The sequence below is a fragment of the Nothobranchius furzeri genome, chromosome 10 (genome assembly GCF_043380555.1).
Source record: "Nothobranchius furzeri strain GRZ-AD chromosome 10, NfurGRZ-RIMD1, whole genome shotgun sequence".
NCBI lineage: Eukaryota > Metazoa > Chordata > Actinopteri > Cyprinodontiformes > Nothobranchiidae > Nothobranchius > Nothobranchius furzeri.
The window spans coordinates 68,383,040-68,398,853 of NC_091750.1; the positions used below are offsets into that span (position 1 = coordinate 68,383,040).

The 15,814-nt window shown below is 41.6% G+C and overlaps 1 protein-coding gene across 2 annotated transcripts in view; it reads right to left on the reverse strand.

The window, feature by feature from the left end:
• tmem132e (transmembrane protein 132E) overlaps positions 1-15,814 on the reverse strand; it is a 637,247-nt gene that overhangs the window by 46,524 nt on the left and 574,909 nt on the right. For both annotated transcript variants that reach the window (XM_054731106.2, XM_015961920.3), the window contains exon 6: positions 12,156-12,361. In XM_054731106.2, the coding sequence (XP_054587081.2) occupies positions 12,156-12,361 (206 nt within the window). The remainder of the gene's footprint in view (positions 1-12,155; positions 12,362-15,814) is intronic.

The following is a 15,814-nucleotide window of genomic DNA, read 5'->3' on the forward strand; positions in this document are numbered from 1 at the left end:
CATTTTTCCTTTGCCAACGCTGAATCACTTTAACTTGACTCTAATTGCTACCTGAGATGTAGTCGTTAGTTAAACTGATTTGTGCGATTGGACTACTGTAACTCTGTTTTATTTGGTGTGAGGTTGCAAATGGCACAGAATGCTGCTGCCAGATTTTTAGAGGGTGGGCGTAAGTGTGATCACATTACCTCAGTCCAGGCTGCGCTTCAGTGGCTGCCCGTTGATGTAAGGGTTCATTTTAAGATACTTTTGCTGGTTTTTAAAACGTTGAATCGTTTGGCCCCTCCTTACTTGGTGTCACTGCTTCAACCGCACACCCCTGCACGGTCACTCCGCTCGGAGAACCTCGTGCTCCTCTCGGTCCCAAGATCGCGCCTAAAGACACGCGGTGATAGGGTCTTTGCTGTGGCAGGTCCTAAGCTTTGGAGCTAGCTTCCTCTCAGCATAAAGGCCTCCACCTCTGTGGCTGTTTTTAAGGCAAGGCTAAAAACCTACTTTTATGATCCGTCTTTTAATCTTTCTAACTAGTTTTTATTGTTTTACTTAAAGTGATCCGTGTATTCACTGTGTTTGTTGTCTGCATCCAATGTTTTTGTTTTCTGGACCTAATGATTTATGTTTTCACTTGGTCTGTGTAGCGCCTTGGCGGCACGTTTTTGCCTGTTAGGCGCGATGTATAAATAAAGTCGAGTTGAGTTGAGTTTCTTGGGTATCAGCGGCTCCAAGGTCCGTTTGTGGCCCCGTCATAAGAACTGCCCCTCTTAGACTGGTTCCACGATGCAGTGAAAGCTAAAACGTATTACACCCTCAGAAAACCGCCGGACGGGAATGCTTCACCTGTGGTGCGAGGGATTCCACTGACCTGGCTGCGAAGCCAACACAGCAACCCAAAATGTCTCACAAGGGGTCCTCATTATTGTTGTCATGGAGACGACGATGAGGGGTAAGACAGCAAATTAGCTGCTGAGGAACAAACTAAAAAGCTGAAAACTGTCCTGAATGCACAGTAGGGGTTGCATGACTTAATTTTTTTTAAAGTCGACAGTCAAGTAATGAAAATCGAGTCGACTTCGACTAGTCGTTGATGACGTCATACACCTGAAGCGGCGACGGCGGGGGGGTGGGGGGGGGGTTCGCTGGAGTTTTTGACAATTAAAATTGCGCCCATATTTTCAAAGTTTAACACATTTCTTTTAACAACGGTAGTTTCTGCTTCAGCCCTCCCCCCTCCCCCTGCGCAGCGGCCGCAAACTCACTGATGCGCCTGCAGCCTCTCAGAGTTGCTGCTGCTCTAAAAATTAAAATAATTATTTCATTTTCTGTTACTCACTTCTGATTACCTTCAATGGTGTCTGTTTGTTGCAACCACCAGGTACAAAAACTAACTTGTTTTTATTTGACTATTTTTCTGTCCTGCCAGTTTATTATCTTCCTGCATCTCCTCTCAGTCCTAAAGAAAAACTGCTACCTGGGTTCATATATATTCACCTTATGAGTTACCTTTGAGCTGCAGTTCTAAAAGATCTACCGACCGCAAAAACAGCGGAGTGCCGCTGCTCGCCGGCCCACTACAACGGGACCATTTTTGCTGCGGAGTTCGTGCCGGAGCGGAGCGGAGATAGTAGAATTTTGGGGGTGCGTCACCGGAGGACAAAACAGGTGAAGAGCCTCGCTCCGCAGCAGCGAAACGCATCAGGCACAAATAACAGACAGAAAACATGAAAGGAAATAAGCTGACATGAACGATCGCGCATTTAATTTGTTTTTGAGGTGGTGACACCTGATTTGGCGGTGCTCAGGACGCAGATGTCTGGAGCGCGTCAACGATCAGAGCTTTGCATGCGCAAACTGGTTAAGATTAGGATGGGGGTGAGGGGAAGGTAAAATTGCAAGAGGGAAAAGGTCACAGTTTGGTTAAATGTCAATTTTTCCGCCGGTGTCAGTATCGACGCTCTGGCACAGCGTGTCGCCTCCGCCTCCCGACGCAGGAGCTCATCACCTGCTGGAGGACTGCATCTTGTCAGTCATTATCACGTGACAGCGACTAGTTGATGACAGGCATAAAAAGTCACTACAGAGCCGTGAAGTCGACTAGTTCATACAACCCCTAATGCAAAGTCCATATTTTTATATTTGATATTCAAGTTTTATTAGATAACATTTAAAGTAAGCTATTATGGCATGTCACACATCTGATAAAAAGCTGTACGGCGCGACTTTTATCTGCAGGACCCTGCTTTAATCAGGGGCGTGTCCAGGGAGTGGCCTGGGGTAGCACATGCCACCCTTGGAATCTGATTGGCCACCCCAGGTGCCACCACACTAATTTACCTCTAAATAGGCTTTTCAATGTCCACAAAAGACTTGGGGGTAAAATAAAAAAAGCATAACCATTGGTGCCACCCATGCACAAAGCTGTGCCTCACCTGGGCCACCCCATTTTAAAAGATCTGGACACGCCACTGGCTTTAATAGGCCGGCTCTTTGAACGAGTGCTTCTCGAACGGCCGTTTAAGACACATTAGGACCATCGGAATAATCTACCACCTATAGCCGATGATCGCCTGGTGGAGATGTTTGGGAAAATGAGGCAATGCAAAATGTTTCCCAAGCACTTATGCAGATCTGAAACTCCTTCTTCATCCTTCCGACAACTCCGTGTACGTGTGATATGCATTCAGGTTGTGTAGGAGTGGAATTGGACCGCTGTGATGAACTCCAACGGCGATGGCAGCGGCCACCCCGTGTGAGTGTTGATGCCCTTCTTAAACATTTGTTTGTTCTTGCTCCGCGTGAGACAAGAATCCTGGAATATTTTAATGAACTAAAGTTCTTTTAACCCAAAGACCCACATTCTGGATGGAGGTCCCAGCCCCAGCGACCCCTCTACTCCCACTGGTGCCCGTTCATCACATCCGTGGCGTTTTATTTTAAAAGCCGTCAGCTCATTTGTTTGTTCTTGGTCCTCTGGACTCAGAAGGTTCAGCTGAAGACAGAGCCGAGGCGCGAATCAGAGCAGGAGCAGGGACCTGACTGATAAAAGCAGGTGACTGTGTCTAAAACAGCTGTGTAGGAGTTCAGTGGAAGATAAACAGGAAGACATGTTTGGTTTTAGTCATCATAGCTCGTGTTTTCTCCTTGTTCCTGCAATCTGACAGCCTCATTATGTTCCTATGAGAGCAACAAACATTCCTCCTGGAAAGCTCTCTGTGCTGCTAACTCACTGCCAGAGGAAGCCTCGGCCTCGTTGTGGGAAATAGGTTACGATGGCTTATGACACACGAACGACGGCCTTGTAGCTCAATTTGCACTTGAGAGCTTCGTTCTATAGAGTGCGTTTCAGCTCCATTCCTGAGGCAGAGCCTCTAATTGGACCAAAACAAGCAACAACCCATAGAAATCCTGCGTAGGACTAAAGTGGAGGGCGGCGGAGCTCCACGAGCGTTGGATAATGAGCATGTGGTAATCGTGTACAAAAATAAAATATCCAAAATACAACCCGGCGCTGTCCTGAATGCTTCCTGGCTCTGCTCGCTTTGCCGCGGGGCTCTCAGACAAGCAAAGAGAAAAGGAGCAGAGAGGTTAGACCGTTCTGTGGAAAATACCGTTCGATGTAATTCAGTTTACTTTAATGATGATACGACTAAACGTTGACAGCGTCAGCATTTAATGTTCCATTTTTGTCTTTATTTCTAACAAAACAGGATATTTTGAATCGTCTTTGCGGGGCGGATTTAGAGCTTTATTAAAGCTGTTCGCCTAATTAGTCCTAATTACAGTACTTTTATTGCAAATACAGCTAAAACCTGTAAAATGGTGGCATTATAACTGAGGGGAATTCTTTTTTATTTTTACTTTTCTTTAACATAAAAACAAAACCGTGTTTCTGTAACAGCAGTTCACCAAACACGATCAAATAAAATACTTGTAAGGATGTTTGAGGGTTAGGGTGACGTTATTCCAACCACTTTCATTCATTTACCTTCAAGTTTTGGTCTTTTTGCTCCAGTTTCACCAATCAGAGTTTTTCTGTCATTTTTAAATAATTTTATAAAACGATTAAAAGGCTTTTGATTTGTGTCTATAAAGAACTTAATTAAAACAAATTAAACTTCAATGAATCAATCAAACTTTTTATGGGTTAGTGTTAAAATCAACAGAAAATATACTATCAAATAATAAATAAACGTGTATTGCAAAAACGTATTCAGAATAACCGAACGCGTGAAACACCAAAGGCAGACAAATAAAATGATTGGACTATTTAAAATGAAAAATACTAAACATTACCTGTCAATTAAAGATAGATCAAAGTAAAAATAAAACAACCCTTAAACTAAACAAGGTTGATCAAATAAAACAAAAGACTAAAAAACAAGTAAATACCAAGAATGCAAGGTTAAAGCAATAAAATACAATTTAAAAGATGCAGACTGCTATAAAAATGTATTTAAGAAAACAGACTAAAAGTTTGGTAAAGTTTCAGTTTTTAATCTGAGCTCTTATTTTGAAGAGTAAAAAAGATAATTATGCAGATTTTTGTGATAAACATGGAAGAAACATTACATTGTAGTACTTTAGCATAAAATGTATATTATTATTCATATAACCTCATTTAATTACTCTTAAATGATCCACAAAAGACATTTTTATAGCTTTTATTTTGCTGTGGTGGATAAAGCTGTGGTCCACTGCATGACGTCATCAAGAAGAGGAGAAGATGTAGACATTTGAACAGCTAGAGCTTCGCTCCTGTTCCTCCTTCCCTCCAGGAAGCGGCAGAAAGCCACATCTCATACAGTGGACACAAATAGGTGTGTGTCTGCATGTTTGCAGTATGTTCCTGCTCAGAAACACCTGATTCTAACTGTTGAAGTGTATCCTGAGCCTTCATCAGGTTCTGCAGGAACTGCTAATGATCAAATCTACAGCGTTGCCGCAGGGAAACATCTAAAACCAGCTGGAATCCAGCCCTTGCGATGCTAGCCCACCCCTAATGCTAACGCTACAACGTGCTAAAACAATGGTCAAAAGATAAATCCCTTTTGATTCTCCTCCCTCCTCGTCCACAGCTAGCTTGAGGTTTACAGATTGACATTAACTCATTGCAGGTCGAGTCCTCCTACCCCAACTCTGGAACCACAATTATTGTGTTTATTTTATTTTATTTATTTATTTATTTTGGTCATTTAAAAGGAAAAAGAAAGAACACAGTAATACAGAATCTAGTAACCAAAAAGGTGTAGGCTGAAGCCTGGCTTTTTATGCCTACCCTATTTACTCAATCACATTACTTCTCAAAAAAAAAAAAAAAAAAAAGAAATAACAATAATGAGATAAAAATAATGCAATAATAAAAATGAGAGTGAGATAAAAATAATAATTATGATAATAATAATTGAAATATATTGAGCAACAACAACCATAATTCAGCAAGAGGAAAAATACCCAAAACTAAAGACAGAACTATACAAAAGTACCAGTAATCTTAATAAGTCCATGTATGATAATGATCAAAACAGAGATTTAAATACTATAACTTGTGCAAGAACATTACATTTTCATTCACATCTATCAGATACACTAGATCACATACGGTCATTATGGTAGTATGACATCATCATCTTGACGTACATTTTTTAAAATGATTTAACAGTTTTGCATGCCCTGATTCCAGTGTCCAAGTGATTCCATAATTTGACTCCTACTGTTGTGCAACTCTGACTCCTAACAATTGTTCTTGCTTTCTCTCTAACAAATTGTCCTTCTCCCCTTAGTTCATACGGAGTTTCTTTGGAATAGCTTCTGAATACAGTCTGGAAATATTTTATTTTGTACTTTATAGAGTACTTGTGCTGTTTGTACTTTGACCAGGTCTGTAAATTTAAGTATTGTTAGTTTTATAAACAAGGGGTGCGTTGGTGCATGGTAATCAGAGTTGGTAATTACTCTTATTGCTCTTTTCTGTAGTAAAACTATGGGTTTAATGTGAGATTTGTAAGTGTTTCCCCAGACCTCCAGACAGTACATCATATGAGGAAGTACTAATGATTGGTATAAGAGTAATAATGATTTTCCATTTAGAATATGTTTAGATATATTTAACACTGCAATAATTTCAGACATCTTAGTTTTAACATTTTCTATGTGCGGCTTCCAGCTCAGCCTTTGGTGTAATGTGACACCAAAGAATTTAATTTAATTTAATTTAATTTAATTTAATTTGCCAGTTATGTGTTTAGTAACATCAATTTCACCTATGGGTTTTCCTATCTTATTAGCTAGATTGGTCCCAATATTTACAAAATGATCATTTAGTGCGTTAGCAATTTCTCCATGTTCATTTATAGGGATTCCATTTTCACTGGTCAGAGCCTCAATTGGGCTTTATTTTGCTATCGTTATTATTAATAATATTTTTTAATATTTTTCATGTTCCTTGGGTATTATTTTTGTTCAGTTGTAGTAATTTGTCATAGTATTCCTTTTCACTAGTTCCAATTATAGTTGTTAGTTTGTTTTTACATGATTTGTATTTGTTTTCTGCCTCTTTTGTTCTTGTTTTTATGAATAGTTTATGTAGTGTATCCTCCTTTTTACAGGCATTTTGTAGCCCCTTTGTCATCCATGGTTTATTATTTTGTTTTCTAATTGGACAGTTTTTATTGTAAAATTCAAGTATTTTTGTTAAAAAGGTTTCAAATGCTTTACTTGGTCCACGCTGTTTATATAGTCCTTCCCAGGATTCGTCCGTTTTAAATGCTGCAATGTGTTCCACTGCTCTGCACCGGGTCAGTTCGGGCTTTTCTATTTTTGTGTTATTTCCAGTATTTTTCCAAGTTTTGTATGATGGCAAATACTGGAAGATGGTCACTAATATCGTTGATGAGAAACCCGCTAGTTATTTTATTTTCTCTTTTATTTATGAATATATTGTCTATTAGTGTTGCTGTATTTACTGTTATTCTGGAAGGTTTTGTGATCAAAAGAAATAAGTTGGTGGCGTACATTGTGTTTATAAAATCGGGGGTTTTAACGTGTTCGTTAGGATTTAACAGGTCTATGTTGAAATCACCATTTGCTATTATGGATTTTCTGTTATTTACTTTGTCATATATCTCGTTTACTCTATCTGTGGACGTCTGGAGGCAGCTTCCAGGTGTTCTGTAAATACAAGAAATGATTATATTTTGAGATTTTTCAATTTTTATCTCCAGAGTTACGCATTCATTGATGTTTTCAACTGTTTCAGTCATACTTTTGAGCATTGCACATCTCAGGTCATTAGCTGCATAGATGGCAACCCCACCTCCTTTTTTATTTCTCCTGTTCCTTGTGAATAGTTCATATCCATCTTTTTCCACTTCAGTAAGTATATCATTGTCTAGCCAGGTCTCTGATATGGCAATTAAATAGAATTTCTTAAAGTTTTTCAAGTAGTCCTTTATTTTACCCAAATTTTTGTTTAGACTTCTGCTGTTGAAGTGAATTGTTGACAATGCTCCGTCCATATTCACATTATTGTTAAAGGTCTCCTCTGTGTAATATTCACAGTTGTTTGCATTGTTATAGAGGTAGTGTTCTGGATCTATGCAGTTATCTAATTCGTATACTTTATATTCTGTGTGGTCAGAAGATTGTGTCATCGTTATTCTTATGGTTTATTTTACCTGCATTCATTTCCATAGTCACTCATACTTTTCCAGCTCCTCTATGTGTTTAATCGCTAAGACTTTGGCTTCCTCTGGTGACCCATTCAGTTTCATGAATATTTTACAGTTTGCTGTCCATGTTGACTGTAATTTTCTCTGTTTTTTAAAGATACGTGCCTTCCTTGCAATCTCTGCATTTTTCTTTAAGTGTTCATTCACGTACACTTCAGTTTAGCAGGACTAAAACAAGAAATTAAGGCTTTTAAGGGTTCTACAAGCAATAAAATAATCTTAACTGTGAATAAATGCAAAATTCTGGCATTTTTAACCCTCCCACTGTCCTAATGGGTGTGACCCCGTGAGAAAAGTTGACCATTGAGCAGGACTGATGGTTTATTCCTTGAGGTCCACGTGGCAGGGATGAGGTGGTGCTCATTCCTCACCCCTGCCACATGGACCCAAGGGATAAACCATCAACCCAGCTCAATGGTAAACTTTTCTCGTGGGGTCACACCCATTAGGACAGTGGGAGGGTTAAAACGTTCAAACTAGAAAAACAATCTTGGAAAACCTCTTTCCTGCAGCTGCATCCAGGACTTCACCTGCAGAATATATTCCTGCTACTTTAGCTCCACTTTCAGTAAAACACCTCCATTAATGCACCGGTGCTTCTAAAATGATTGCATTGGTGCTGCTGATGGTGCAAGAAGAGAGATTATCCAGTCAAAAGAGAAGCTCATTCACAGGGTTTGACCACAAATTAAACGCTACTCGCAGTCACTCGTGCCACGCTGATTGGCCGGTGTCATTTACCATCTGCAGCACTTTGTAGAGATTAGAAAACTCTGATGCTGCTGAAATAAATACAAAATAAAAAACCCCGGACCAACTCACTTCATTGAAGTGAAGCAGATACTTAAATTCTAATAAATGTTATAATAAAGATATTTTCTATCATTTTATTGTCATTTTTTTCTGCTTTCTTGTGTTTTCTGACACATAATTTAGCAGGAATAAACTCTCGTCATCTCATAGCGAGTCTCCACAGTTCCTCCCCGTTAGTCACTTCCATTTTCCCACACAAAACATCACAATAACTCTGTCTCCATTCGACACATCGCTGCCCTCATCCAATCATCTTCATGCCTGATTCTTCTGCAGGAATGAGCCCATAGTTCTCTTTCTTTAACTCGGAAAGTGTCACTGTGCTTTTCAGATGGACTTTTATGCAACCGTCCTCCTCTCCATCCACGGTTTCCAGGTCATCTCAACCTTCTCAGCCACTTCCATCTGAGCCAGGGGCGCAGATAGCATTTTCAAACTGGGGGGGGGGGGGCAAAGTTCCAATGTACCCTCCCCCAAACACACACACACACACACACACACACACACACACACACGCACGTACACATACACAAATTATTGCAAGGGCCTTAACTAGAGCTCAGTCAGTTTGTGTAATTTCATCCAACGGTTTACGTAAAAACTAACTTTTATATACGTGTTTGAAGCCATCATGCAGTGGAACGCTGGCAACAAAACTCTGCCTGATCAACACTATAAATGATAAATGATCCGTCTGCACTCGTATAGCGCCTCTCAGAGTAAGGACTCCAAAGCGCTTTACACTGCAGTGTATCATTCAGACAGAGGCGCCCCACTATTTAATTCAGTCATTTGTCATTCTCCCAATCAATTACTAACCAAAACCTCATGCCTTATGCAAAAAATTTAATTATTTTCAGCATACCGATCTTTACAGAAAACATAAAAGCCCTAAAAAACTGCACGTAAAATATATTTAAAAAACAAAATTAACTTATCACTTAGAGCAGTGGTTCCCATCAGCCTGACCAACAAATGTTCCTTCATAATTTTACGTTATTTAGAAATTTTAATTACATTTGGAAAGTTTTTATTTATATGTAAATATATAAATCTCTTTTAAATGTTATATTTTACTTTTTTTATAATTATGTGGCACACTTGACTTCCATACACAACGCATTGGCATCTGCCCCTTTTTACGGCTTTTTTTTTACATTGTCGCTACGTCTGCCACGTTTACGGTGTTTTATCATCATTTCTACAACCATCACGTCCCAGAGAAGGTTAAACCAACATCAAACCCAACGTTTGGAGCTTGTAAGCTTCACACACCTCTCGTGCAGCACCAGCTGTCTGATGCTGCAGCAGGTCAATCTTCCCGGCTGGATGAGTGAATTTCTTCATCAGAGTCAATAATCTGCTTCATAATCAGAGTCAGTCATTACCAGACAAAGTCAACAAAGACCAGACCTGCCAGCAATTATACGTTTTATCTAATATTCACGCTCTTCATGCTGCACGCATCTCCTCCTCTCCCCGGCTGGGAGCCTCTAGGCGGGAGGCGATTTTCAATCTCTAAAAACTCCCAAACTTTGCTCAACCTGAAGGTTCCACATCTCCACTATCTTCTGATGTAAAGTAGTAGCTTCATGAGGGATCATATTTGTAGATGAGACGCAATGAGGCATTGGCGTTTATAACGAGTAAGTCCCAACACTGACAACAACGTACTGAAACTAGAACCAACATGCATGAACAGACAGATCGGTCCCGCCTACTTACACTGTTGGTCATTTTTAAATACACAGTAATCGTTGCCTTTTTCGCTTCATCCTGCATCCTAGCAGCAACCACTTTGGTGCCACTGGAGTCGGTGTTTGTTTACGTCATGCTGCATTCAATGTAATTGGAAAAAGGAGCTTCAAGCGCTTAACCTCTGATTTTGTTTTCTTTCTGGCCTTAGTTGGGGGGATGGATCGGGGTCGATCTGAATCTGGGGGGGACAGATCCCCCCCCCCGTCCCCCACCCTATCTAAGCACCTGACCTGAGCGACCACCAGCAGAGGCTCTGGGGGTGTCTCCACGTTCTGATCCCCCATCTCCATCCAGGACTCAGAGAACTTCACTCCTGTCTAACACGCTGGTTGAAGTCATTTTAAACTCTTAAAGGTAAAGGTATTTATTTCTGTTAATAAATGAAATAAATCCACAGCCTTGTTGTTTTCTCAGCTCAACTTCTCCAGTTTTATATTTACTGAGAGGCTAATTCTGACTGACTGAATTCTATCATAAAGGAACCAAACTCTAGGATTAAAATGGGATCATTTGAGATCTCATCGTGTATTTTAGGTATTTTTTGGTCTACTTCACTGGATCTTCATGAATGATGTACATTTCGACTGAAAGTGTCTTTTTTGTCTCTTGATCCACATAAAATTACAAATATTGGGCCAATGAAAAGGTTCTATTAACAACTGAGTGTACCTTTCTCTGTTATTAATAAATTGCAGCCATCATTTTCTCTTTATAGGAGCACCGTTGCCTTGCAGCATGAAGGTTGCAGGTTAAAACCATGGCTGTGCCCTGTTGTTGGCATGCTCTGCCCTTTTCATTGGTGGGTTTTTGTCTTCAGCTGCTTCGGTTTCCTCCCACAGGTTAGGAAAATGCATGTTGGGCTTAACAAAGTGAGTCAACCCTAATGGTTGTGTGTCTCATTTGCTTCTATCATAGACATAGATAGACATAGACATCAATATATAGGTCTGTGGTTTCTATGGCCCAACCCCAACACTCGCACTTCCACCTTTGCACCTTTCAATCGCACGCTTCCATTCAGGGGTGCGAGTGCGTAGGGTTTCCCCGATTCTTTAGTGCGGAAGTTGACCACGCCCCTTTTGCACCCTTGGGGAAAGGGTATTACCCACAATCTCTGCTCTGCATGTTTTAGACTAAGATTTAATGTAAACAACAATGAACGTCAATTTGGTCAAGAAACTGTTAATTTGTTTTAATTATTTAAAAAGTCGCACAAACAGCGACCAGCATGTGTTGCAGTCAGTGACAAAGCTCACTGTCCCAATTCGGGAATAATTTGCACACTTGTGTACTACGCACTCGAAGTCTTACTGCACACTTCCTCCAAGTGCACTTTGCTGAAGACTATAGGGCACCGTGTGAGTATTGGGTTTGGGCCTACGTCTCCCTGTGACAGACCGGAGACCCGGCCAAGGTGTCCAACCAGCTCCCTGTGACCTTATTTAGAGAAATTAACACATTTTCACTTTTAACTTAGAATAAACCATCCCCAAAAAAATAAATAAAAATAAAATAAAATTAAGGGTCGTTTGCAGAAATTTCACTTATAAAAGTAAAAAGGATTACTAAAAACTACAAACATTAATCATTATTTTAAAATGTTGGAAAAATCCGGGTAAATATATCACCTTAATCTATTTCCACATTAATAATAATAATGTAATTATTTTAAAGTTGCCCTGAATTAAAATTAATTACAAAACAGAACAATTTTCATGTGTTTTTTCCCCCTGTGTGGATTTTAAAGGGTTAAAGGGTGTGCTGATGACGCTCCAGGACCACAACACATTAGCAACACAGAGACATTCATCAGCTTTTGCCGAGAGACAGGAGATGAAAAAGTGTGGAGCTGAGACTCACCTGCGGTCAGGTAGGATGGGAACCCTCCAGCCTTTGATGAAGCTGAGCGTCCTGTCGCTCAGCTCCACCAGCAGGGGGAGTTTGGGCACCCAGACGGTGAGCTCCAGCGGCGCGCTCAGGTGCTCGTAGCTGAAGATGACTCTGGCGTTCATGGAGCCTCGGGACTCTTTTCCGTTGACAAACACATAGTCGCAATTAATGGACACCTGGAACAGATCACGGCCAGGAGTCAGAGACCATCTATATGGTAATGGTCACACAGCTGCAGAGGGCATCAGGGAGGTTCTGGGTGACGTACGGTGCAGAACACCGGTCCACAACTCACAGCAGAGCATCTCAAGGCTTCAGCAGGAAAAAGAACACATTTGTTTCAGCCAGAAGCAGAAAACGATGCAGCAGGGTGCAGATCTACAGATATGTCACTTCAGTTTCACAAACCAGAGTATGATTAAAAAAACTGTTGTTTCATCACGGATGTAGAACCTACGGAAGAAACAGCCTCACCAGAATCGGAGGAATTATTGTTCTGGTAAATTATGAATACACCAGCCAAAATCTGGTGAGCCAAGCCAAAGCAATCATCACTCGATCGACTCGACGACTCACTGCTGTCATGTGGTCAGAGAAGCGTAATTTGACTGGCTAAAAGCCACCAGACTCGATCAAGTGACGATTACTTTGGGTTGGGTCTTAAGGTTTAATTCCTGACGTGAAATCCTTACAGATGAAACTTTTAGGTGTATTTTAAGTAAAAAAAAAAACGTCAAAAACACAAATTTACAGAATAAAAACGAGAGTGTGTTTCTGCCACAGAACCCAGAGTAGAACCTTTGTTCTGTGTCACGTTTTAGCTCCAGCACAGCTTCAGCTGCATTCGCCGACGTGATGAAATACGGAACAGATGGGTGAAAATCAGCTGCGGCGTCGGGTCAGAACGGAGAACCTGCAGGCTCTCCATCCTGACAAAGCTGAGAACAACCGGCTGCAGGCGCCTCTCTGATCTCATTTGCATCCTTTATTCATTCAATTAGCGCTCGTGAGCAACTTGGTGTTTGTTAAGCTTGCCCCTCCCCCCTTCGTGATCTGTGAACAATTAAAAGACGGCAGCGAAAGCTTTCAGGCAAACATGTCACTCCTGTGGCATTTGACTTGAACTTTGCTCACGCCACCTTTGGCTCATAAATAAACATTTCACACCTTTTCCTGTGAAATGCGTTTCAGCCTCAGCAGCAGATTCAATTTATCGACTTCTCCAAATTTAACTTGAAACTATTTTCTGAGAAAGCTGCAGCTTCATCTGAATTATAATAAATACTCAAAACGCTAAATTATTAACCGCACTGGATGTGGAGGGCTTTGCTTTTTGGGCTCACGTTGAAGATTTATCTGGCGTTGGGAGGTAGCTGGCATTGTAATCAGAGGATCTAATCTCCGGCAAATGGAGGTCGGGCTGGCCGGTCTTCTCAGGGCTGAGGATTCATCATAACCGGGAGGAGGTCTGGGTAATATAATTCCCTGCATGCAGACAGGCCGGAGCTGGGAGAAGGGGAGGGTGCTGGAACGACAGTCTCTCTCTTTGCTTCTGTTGATGTAATTCTGCAGGATTTGACCTCACAGGCTGCCATAAAGTCCAGTATTTGTGTTACTTTGCAGACGTGTGGTCGACGGGGTCATGAAACAAAGGAGAAGTGACTCAACACAGCCACCTCAGCTTTGATTAATCACAGCAGGACTTGCTGGACGTGCAGCTGACAGCGGAAAGCCACATTCAGGAAGAACACGCCCTCCTAGCTGCGCGGCGCCACTTCAGCTCCCGCAGCTCGAGCTGCTGATGAACTTGGCTGGCTAATTGCGAGTCAAAAGCTGTTAGCGGCTGCGGGTGTCAGTGGTCCTGTGGGGGCTTGCTGAGGAGGGCTTTCACACACACTGAGCCACCACATAATGCCGCGCTGCTGCTAATGCGCTGTGGCATCTTCCACGGTGCCAGCAGATTGCCTGGGTGGAGACAGATCGTCGGAACAAGAGCTGGCTCTGCCTCCGTCCTGTTGCTGCTCTCAGAGAGAAGAATCAAAGGCTGTTGGGGTTGCTAAAGGTGAACACACCTGAGGGCTTCTCGCACATTTAGCCTGTGACATTAACTGAATAAGTAGCTTGAATTTTTTAAACAATCTGTTTTCTTTAGTGCAGTTTTACTGTAAAGGGAGTGCTCTTACAGCACCGCTAATGTTTCAGTTCATTCCCTTTCTGCAGAGGAAGCAGGACAATGTGTTGCATCTTCAGCTGTCAGACGAACATGAGGAGATCCTCCTGAACCCCGAGGCATCAGCAGCTGGTTTCCATCTTCAGTCTTCACTGAGAGACACGCGAGTGAATCGGAGACACCTGAAGGGCCAATTTAGACACGAGAGGAACCGTGATATCCCACAAAAATCTCATGCATGCAACAGGAACAGCTGCAAACTGTGTGTGGAAAAGCCTGGAATAAAATCCTATGCAGACCAACAGCAGGATAGAAGATAAGACTTCATTTGATCTACTTGCAGATATTTCTGTCCCCGTTAGTAATGCAGGTTGTTGCATCACCAAATGTATCCCTAAAGTTGAAGTAAAGCTAACAGGAAGTTAATAATGCAGTCGTCCAATCGGGTTTCTCTAACAGACCCTTATATTTAGACTGAAATGTTAGAAAAAACAAGCAGAAAACCAACAAAGCATATTCAGTTCACTAAGGTCTCGTGTCGACATTCGAGTGGTCATTGTGAGCAGAATTTTTTGGATCAGACGTTGCCATGGCTACATCGTGTACTTGCATCGACATATAAATATTGGACAATGGGTTTCCATAGGCTCCAATAACACGTTTTGGAAGAAAAATGGGAGGTGACCACCACCGCCATTTTGACCGTGTCACAGGTCACGTCAAGCCCAGACAACTCCATAAAAGGGAAGAGAGGTGGAGCTGAGGGTGTGGCTGTAAGGCTGGGATCAACTGACGACACCCGGTCGAACTAGCTACAAGCTAACCTGAAGCTAACCCAAAGCTAACGCGGAGGTGGGAGCTAAGCTAACGGAGGTAGCAACCTAGCTACAACCGGAGTTAACTGTGCACAACACCAGAGCTTCTGAGTCAGAGATACGCCGGGATGACCGCTGGGTAAAACCGGGTGGAACACAGAGGTCTCCGAGAGCTCCGTAAGCCGATAGTCGGAACCCAGCTCCACCAACATGTTATATTTCAACCCATTTTCTAAAGTGCAGCATTATGTTAAATGCACTGGGTTTTACCCTATTACATTTAAATTTCATGGTTAAACAGTACATGTTAAAATCTAAGCTCAGCTCGGCAGTGACCTAAAATACATAAATATAATTTTACTTACCGAAAAAAATGAAGTGGAGACTCCTTGGACGCTCTATTAGTGCAATTAATGCCACAGCAAGTCATTTTGTCCAACAATTGCACAAAAAATATCCAAAAAGAATACACAAACACTACAACTAATGGTCTACGTTGAGAGACTGAAAATGGCCGAACAGTATCCAAGCCAGACCGAGGCTCTACTGAGGCCTTTCCACGGAGCTAGCTCTGCAGTCACGTGGGTCTGATGCTCATTAATTATACAGAATTTTAGGCTTTTAATACACTAAAACAGAAGAGT